Source organism: Bos indicus, chromosome 15 (genome assembly GCF_029378745.1).
Source record: "Bos indicus isolate NIAB-ARS_2022 breed Sahiwal x Tharparkar chromosome 15, NIAB-ARS_B.indTharparkar_mat_pri_1.0, whole genome shotgun sequence".
Taxonomy (NCBI): domain Eukaryota; kingdom Metazoa; phylum Chordata; class Mammalia; order Artiodactyla; family Bovidae; genus Bos; species Bos indicus.
This window is the reverse complement of record NC_091774.1, coordinates 48151090-48160073: the sequence shown is the minus strand read 5'-3', so window position 1 is coordinate 48160073 and position 8984 is coordinate 48151090. Positions and strand designations below refer to the sequence as shown.

Sequence of the window (8984 nt, the reverse complement as noted above, 5' to 3'; positions counted from 1 at the left end):
ATGGGAAGGTTGAATCTCATATTCACATTGAAGTGTGAGAGCCTCAGTCTTTCCACTGTGTCACTCCAAGATCACTGGCAGCCTGTTATGTAACCCTCCAGGATGTAGATTACTGGATTTTTTTCAGCAAAACATGAAAGCTCCTCAGGAAAAAAGCTATGAACCTGATAACTGTCTCCAACGAAGCAGAGGTTCCAACCTGAGGACTCAAAATAAATGCTACCAGTTGATGAGACTCACCAATCACTGGTATTTAGAATCAGAAACTTTCTATAACCTCTTTCTTAAGCATAAATTAATAGTCAATGGTTATCATATATTTCAGTAACACTTTCAAATGAAAGGCAAAAAATCTTTAAAAATAAAAATTGGATTCATTTAGATATTTGGCAAAACTAACACAATATTGTAAAGTTTAAAAATAAAATAAAATTTAAAAAATAAAAATAAATAAAAATTGAGACAGGCATTATTGAAATAATACATTTGAAGCATATATATATAATATACACATATATAACATATGTGTATTAAGTATATATAAAAATATTGTTCTCAGAGTCACAAAATTCAGAGAAAGTAAGATCTTGTAAAATCCATCAACAACAGTGCTACACAGGGGTGTAGTGTTAGTGTGATTTAGGAAAACATAGTTGAATTTTCTAGAAAATGAATCCAAAAAATGAATTGATTCAAGATGAGAAAAATTTTAAGCACAAAGAGAAGAAAAAGCCCAGAAGATTCAATATCTGGCAAAAAGTAATTGTAGTAAAATAACAAGGACCATGGATGGGAAGAAATGATCAAAAGTTAATAGAAGAAAATTTCCAAAATGAAAATTCATGGCCATAGATTTCCATATTCACAATGCCCAGTAAATGACTTCACAAAACAAGATATCAGTCAGTTCAGTTCAGTAGCTCAGTCATGTCTGACCCTTTAGGACCCCATGGATTATAGCATTCCAGGATTCCCTGTCCACGACCAACTCCTGGAGCCTACTCAAACTCATGTCCATTGAGTTGATGATGCCATCCAACCATCTCATCCTCTGTCAACCCCTTCTCCTCCTGCCTTCAATCTTTCCAGCATCAGGATATTTTCAAATGAGCCAGTTCTTCCCATCAGGTGGCCAAAGTATTGGAGTTTCAGCTTCAGCATCAGTCCCTCCAATAAATATTCAGGATTATTTTCCTTTAGGAGGGACTGGTTGGATCTCCTTGAAGTCTAAGGGACTCTCAAGAGTCTTCTCCAACACCACAGTTCAGAAACATCAACTCTTTGGCTCTCAGCTTTCTTTATAGTCCAACTCTCACATCCATACATGACTACTGGAAAAACCATAGCTTTGACTAGATGGACCTTTGTCAGTAAAGTAATGTCTTTGCTTTTTAATGTGCTGTCTAGGTTGGTCATAGCTTTTCTTCCAAGGAGCAAGCATCTTTTAATTTCATGGCTGCAGTCACCATCTGAAGTGATTTTGGACCCCCCCAAAAATAAAGTCTGCCACTGTTTCATCTGTTTCACCATCTATTTGCCATGAAGTGATGGGACCGATTGCCATGATCTTCATTTTCTGAATGTTGAGCTTTAAGCCAACTTTTTCACTCCCCACTTTCACTTTCATCAAGAGGCTCTTTAGTTCTTCCTCGCTTTCTGCCATAAGGGTGGTGTAATCTGCATATCTGAAGTGATTGATATTTCTCCTGGCAATCTTGATTCCAGCTTGTGCTTCTTCCAGCCTGGCATTTTGCCTGATGTACTCTACATAGAATTTAAATAAGCAGGGTGACAATATACAGCCTTGACGTACTTTTTCCCAATTTGGAACCAGTCTGTTGTTCCATGTCCAGTTCTAACTGTTGCTTCCTGACCTGCATACAGGTTTCTCAGGAGGTAGTTCAGGTAGTCTTGTATTCCCATCTCTTTCAGAATTTTCCACAGTTTGTTGTGATTCACACTGTCAAAGGCTTAGGCATAGTCAATAAAGCAGAAGTAGATGTTTTTCTAGAACTCTCTTACTTTTTCGATGATCCAATGGATGTTGGCAATTTGATTTCTGGTTCCTCTGCTTTTTCTAAATCCACCTTGAACATCTGGAAGTTCACAGTTCATGTATTGCTGAAGCCTGGCTTGGAAAATTTTGAGTATAAATTTGCTAGTGTGTGAGATGAGTGCAACTGTGCAGTAGTTTGAGCATTCTTTGGCCTTGCCTTTCTTTGGGATTGGAAAGAAAACTGACCTTTTCCAGTCCTGTGGCCACTGCTGCATTTTTCAAATTTGCTGGCATATTGAGTGCCATAATTTAATAGCATCATCTTTTAGAATTTGAAATAGCTCAACTGAAATTCCATCACCTCCACTAGCTTTGTTCATAGTGATGCTTTCTGAGGCCCCCTTGACTTTGCATTCCAGGATGTCTGGCTCTAGTTGAGAGATCACACCATCGTGGTTATCTGGGTCATGAAGATCTCTTTTGTATAATTCTTCTGTATTCTTGCCAACTGTTCTTAATATCTTCTGCTTCTGTTAGGTCCATACCATTTCTCTTCTTTATTCTGCTCATCTTTGTATGAAATATTCCCTTTATTCATCTATCATCACCATTATCAGCATTAAACTTGAAAGCACAGACACTATAAAATTTTCTTAACTATTTCAAAGCCAGAAAGCAAATAAATGAAGAAAACCAAAGGAAGGAGAGGTAGTGTCAAAAGGATCAAAATCTTCTTAATATCTATACCTGAGGCTAGAATTTGGAAAAACCTATGACATTTATGTATGAAGAAAATTTCTACCAAGGGTTTCCATTTACTCATTTATAAAGTGCAGACCATTAAAAAGACTAAGAGCGAAAGAATTGATGCTTTTGAATTTTGGTGCTGGAGAAGACTCTTGAGTGTCCCTTGGACAGCAAGGGGATCAAACCAGTCAATCGTAAAAGAAATCAACCCTGAATATTCATAGGAAGGACTGATGCTGAAGTTGAAGCTCCAAAACCTTGACCACCTGATGCAAAGAGCCCACTCATTGGGAAAGACCCTGACGCTAGGAAAGATTGAGGGCAGGAGGAGAAGGGGTTGACAGAGAATGAGATGATTGGATGGTATCATCAACTCAATGGATGTGAGTTTGATCAAACTCAGGGTTTAGTGACAGACAGGGAAGCCTGGCGTGCTGCAGTTCATCAGGTCACAAAGCGACATGACTTAGAGTCTGAACAACAGCAGCAGCAAAGTACAGATTAATAAAAGATTACTTTCTGAGCTTGTAGTGAAGACTAAATGAGTTAATTTTTATAAAATCCTAGAACTGTGCCTGGTTTACAGTAAGCATATTTATGAACTCTATTAGAAATAAGAGCAATATTAAATGCATCCTAACCACATCTATTGTGTCACTGATAAGTAATTAATGAGATTTTCCTTAAGAAAACACCCAAAAGGAGATGTGTATAATAATTAACATTTATGTAGGATTAAACAAAAATTAATTAGAAAGACTGCAACCAATTAATTAAAAATTTATGAAGATTTATCTATTTTGAGATTCTTATTTATCAATTATAGGAATTTTTTCTTTTGTTTAAAATAATGTTGTTGCAATATATGTGATAGTGCCTGGCATATAATAGGCGATACATATATATTTGTTGAATGAATTGATCATTTATAAATTAACAAAGACTATATACCTGGCTTAAGCTATGTGTAAATAAATATTTCCTGGCATTAAAATGTTTGATTCTTTGATTTAAAATGCAAACTTAACACAGACAGATAGAGGAACCGCAACTGAGATTTCTTTTTCTTTTTTCCAAATCTAGGAGGGTCAAAAAGCAAAGCAAAACAAAAAATAAAAGTGAAACCATATAAGCTTCTTAGTGACTATACCAGCCTGATCATGATAATGCTGAACCAAACAGATGTGACACCATCCTGTTTTATTCTTAATGGGATCCCAGGACTGGAGGACATGCACATGTGGATTTCCTTCCCATTCTGCTCCATGTATGTTGTAGCTATGGTAGGGAACTGTGGACTCCTCTACCTCATTCGCTATGAGGACTCACTACACAGACCCATGTATTACTTCTTGGCCATGCTTTCCCTAACTGACCTTGTCATGTGCTCTAGTACCACCCCTAAAGCTCTTTGCATCTTCTGGTTTCAACTCAAGGAAATCAGCTTTGAAGACTGTTTGGTCCAGATGTTCTTTATTCACACCTTCACAGGGATGGAATCTGGGGTGCTCATGCTTATGGCCCTGGACCGCTATGTGGCCATCTGCTACCCCCTGCGCTATTCAACTATCCTCACCAATCCTGTCATTGCAAGAGTTGGGGTTGCCACTTTCCTGAGAGCAGTATTTCTTATCATTCCCTTGGTTTTCTTCACCAAGCAACTACCCTACTGCAGAGGCAACCTAATACACCATACCTACTGTGACCAGCTATCTGTGGCCAAGCTATCTTGTGGAAATATCAAGATCAATGTTGTCTATGGTCTGATGGCTGCCTTCCTAATTGGAGGCTTTGACATTCTGTGCATCGCCATTTCCTACACCATGATCCTCTGGGCAGTGGTCAGTCTATCATCAACAGAAGCTCGGCGGAAGGCCTTCAGCACCTGCACTGCCCACATCTGTGCTATAGTTTTCTCCTACAGCCCAGCCTTCTTCTGTTTCTTTTTTAATCGCTTTGGGAGCCATACAATTCCTTCATCTTGTCACATCATTGTGGCCAATATTTACCTGCTCCTACCTCCCACTATGAACCCTATTGTCTACGGGGTGAAAACCAAGCAGATACGAGATTGTGTCCTAAGGATCCTTTCAGGCTCTAAGAATACAAAATCCTATATCCCATATCTTTCAGGGAAAAGATGAAAGGCCAAAGGGAAAGAAACAAAGTGATACTTCTGTTGGATGTTTGGTCAGGATCTAAAACTATCTTTTTAAATGTAACATTTGGGTCACAACAAGTGAAGGTGCTGATTGAGGCAATGTTTTCAGAATGCCCAAAGCCTTGACACACCCCTGCCCCATGTGCACACACACTGTCTTACGAATTTTTTATCTCCTCACCTCTGTGAAAGACTAGTCTCCACATTAGCCCAAGTTACAATGAAAAAAAAAAAAAACATAGTGGAAATCAGAATAATTATTAAAAAAATGAATAAGGAACAGATATCTGCCATAGATACTGGTCTTCTTTTCAAATAGTGATTGAAAATTTCAGTTGGAAACCTTAACATACCTCTCTCAACAATGGATAGAACAACTATACAGAAAACCAACAAGAATATAAAACCCAACAGAAGTTCAATCAACAGTATCTAATAGATCTTTATAAAACAATTTCCCCAACAATACTAGAATACTCATTCTTTTTTTCATGTGTACATGAAACATATACCTATAACAAGAATTATCCTGAGCCATAAAAAAAACCTAAATATTTCAAAAAGATCCAAAGCATATACTGTGTATTTTCCAACTACAACAGAATCTGACAATAAATAAAAAATTTTAAAAGGACAGGAAAACCTACAAACATTTGGAAAGTAAGCAAGACACTTGTAAATAATCCATGAGTCAGAGAGGAAGTCTAAAGGAAAATTAAAAAAATACATTGACTAAAAATAGAATTCAATGTATCATAATTTCTGGAACACACTGAAGTATTGTTGAAAGGGTAACTTAGAGCACTCAATACATACATTAGAAAAGAGAAAAAATATCCAAGCAATATTCCAAATCTAGAAAAAGAATGACAGTAAGCTCCAGGAGTTGGTGATAGACAGGGAAGCTAGGTGTATTGCAGTCCATGGGGTTGCAAAGAGTTGGACATGACTGAGAAACTGAACTGAACTGAACTGATAACTCCTACAATGACTACTATTTCATTAGTAGAAGAAAGGGAATGATAAAGAGGAGAAGATAATGAAATTAAAATCAGAAAAATAAAGTTAAAATCAATGAAGCATATAGTTTGCTACTTGAAAATATCATTAACTAACTTGACTATTAAACTGACTAACTTCTATCAATATTAATAGGGAGAAAAAGAGAAGAAACAAATACACAATGCCAGGAATGAAACAGAATATCATGTTGGACTCTGAAAAAATGAAAGGGTAACGTGGAAATACTACACTACACAAAATCTTGACAATTGCTCAGAAAACACACCAAAATATACTCAATATGAAAAATACAATTTCAATAGCTCTGTTACCATTAATGCCATTGAATTTTTATTAAAAAAGTAATCTCCAGAGCCTTGTATTTTCATTGGAGAATTCTTGAAGTATTAACACCAATTCTATGCAATATCTTCTAGAAAATAGAAAAGAAGGGAATACTTCACAATTCTTTCTATTAAGTTAGTGTTATTCTGATACCCAAACTGGAGAAAGACAGAACAACAGCAACAAAATCTATAAAACAATATCTCTCATGACTCTAGATGGAAAAATTCCTAAAAAATACCCAACAAATAAAATTCAAAAATGCACAAAAATTATATACCATTATTAAATAATTAGTCCAGTGGATTTTATTCTCAGCATTCAAGATTGTTTCAGTATTCAACAATCAACCACATTAACAGGTTAAATAATAACCATCATGTTATCATACAATTGTTAAGGGAAAAGGATGACAAAATTTAAACCCATTCTTTTATATTTATGTGGTAAAGAAAGATAACATAAAAATGATCATTTAAAGGATTTTTAAATTTGCAGACCCAGAAGACGTGGTTTGGAACCCTAGGTCAGGAAAATCCACTGGAGGAAGAAATGACAACCCACTCCACTATTCTTGCCCGAAAAATACCATAGATAGATGAGCCTGGCAGGCTACAGTCCATGAGGTTGCAAAGAGTTGGACACAACTGATCACACACACACACGTACACACACAGTAGTATTGACTATATGCACATTGCTGTATACAGATCTCTAGAACTTTCTTTTATCTTGCAACACCAACACTATATACCTATTGAACTATTCCCTTTTTTTCCTTCTCCACATCTCTGGTAACCACCATTCTATTTTCCCTTTCTAAGAGTTTGGTTGTTAAACAAATTATTTTAAGGGTAGTAAATACACACAACATAAGATTTACCATATAAACCATTTTTACGGGTACATTTAAGCAGAGTTGAATGTATTTACAATGCTGTACAGCAGAACTCTAGTACTTGTTCTTCTTACAAAGAAGAAACTCTTTACAGAGTGAACAGCAGTTTTTCCATTTCTTTCTCTTCTCATCTCTTTTTACCAACATTCTACTTTCTGTTTCTATGAGTCTCATCATTATAGATGCCTCATATATGTATAATTCTTGTGTGTCTTTTTATGACTATCTTTTTTCACACAGCATAATGTCCTCATGGTTCATTCATGTTGTGACATATGATATGATTTCTTCCTTTTTTAAGATTGAATAACATCCTATTGTATGTATATACCATATTTTATTTATTCTTTCAGTGGTCTACTCACATTTAGCTTGCTTCCACTTTTTGGCTAATGTTAATAGTGATGAAATGAACATTGCTGTGCAAATATCTCTTCAAGATCTTGTTTTTACTTCTTTTGGATATACATCCAGAACTGTGATTACTGAATTACATATTAATCCTATTGTTAACTTTTGGAGGAAATCTCTTCTCTTGCCATGGATGCCACACCCTTTTACATTTCAACAAGAATACATGAGGGTATCAATTTCTCCACATCTTCACCAGCACTAGCTATTTTACGTTTGTTAGTTTTTTATATTGGCCACTATACCATGTGTGAAGTGATATCATATTGTGGTTTGGATTTGTATTTTCCTAATCAAGAACTGATGCTTTCAAACTCCAGTGCTGGGGAAGACTCTTGAGCGTCCCTTGGACAGAAAGGAGATCAAATCAGTCAATTCTAAAGGAAATCAGCCTTAAATATTCATTGGAAGGATTGATAATGAAGCTGAAGTTCCAATATTTTGGCCACCTGATGCAAAGAGCCAATTTACTCCAAAAGACTCTGTTGCTGGGGGAAATTGAGGGCAAGAGGAGAAGGAAGGAACAGAAGATGAGATGGTTGGATGGCACCACTGACTCAATGGACATGAGTTTGAGAAAACTCAGGGAGATATTGAAGGACAGGGAAACCTGGCCTGCTGCAGTACATGGGGTTGCAGAGAGTTGGACGTGACTTGGCGACTGAACAACAACAATCAATGATGTTGAGCATATTTTTGTGTGCTTGCTGTTTATTTGTGTATCTTCTCTGGAGAAACGTTTTTCAAGGTTTTTTTTTTAACAATTTTAAAATTAGATTGTCTTTTTTTGTTGAGATGAAAGTGTTCTTTATATATTCTGATATTAATCCCCTATCAATATATGCTTTGCAAATAACAGAACTTATCACATTCCATGGATTTCCTTTTTACTCTATTGTTTTCTTTGTTGCAGACAAGTTTTTAGATTTAATATAGTCCATTTTTCTAGATTTTGCTTTGTTGTCTGTGTTTTTGTTGTAATTTTTTTTTAATTTTATTTGTTGTAATATTTAAGAAACCATTTTCAAACATAATTATCATGAAGAGTGTTCCCTATGTCTTATTTTTCAGTTCTTATGTTTCAGTATTTAACTAATTTTAAAGTAATTTTTGTATATGGAATAAGGTAATGGTCCAATTTTATTTTTTGTAAATGAGAATATCCAGTTTTCCCAGTGTCATTTGTTGGGGTCCTATGCTGAGGAGACAAACCCTCTTGGCTGGATAAGAGAATGACTGAAATAGGTAGAAAGGCTGGAGAAGCCTGGACTCTGCTCCTGAAAAGCATGTGCCTACACGTTTGTCCCCAGGAAGGGCAGAAAAAGTCTGTCCTAGCAGCCATTGGGATTTTTGCAACTGCCTTGTCATGTTCTCCAGTCCCAGGCCTGGTGAACTGTCTGGACTGACTCATTTTGAGCTGCAAC

The 8984-nt window shown here is 36.1% G+C and overlaps 1 protein-coding gene across 1 annotated transcript; it reads left to right on the top strand.

Annotated features, from left to right (window-relative positions):
- The first annotated feature begins 3903 nt into the window (after window positions 1-3903).
- On the top strand, window positions 3904-4887 carry LOC109568886 (olfactory receptor 52N4-like). The gene has a single exon (XM_019974253.2). It carries the CDS (start codon window positions 3904-3906, stop codon window positions 4885-4887), a length of 984 nt encoding a protein of 327 aa, XP_019829812.2.
- Window positions 4888-8984: the final 4097 nt, after the last annotated feature.

What these genes read in the sequence shown, in the direction of transcription:
- LOC109568886 (XM_019974253.2), top strand. Translation starts at nt 3,904, where the DNA reads ATGATAATGCTGAACCAAACAGATGTGACACCATCCTGTTTTATTCTT.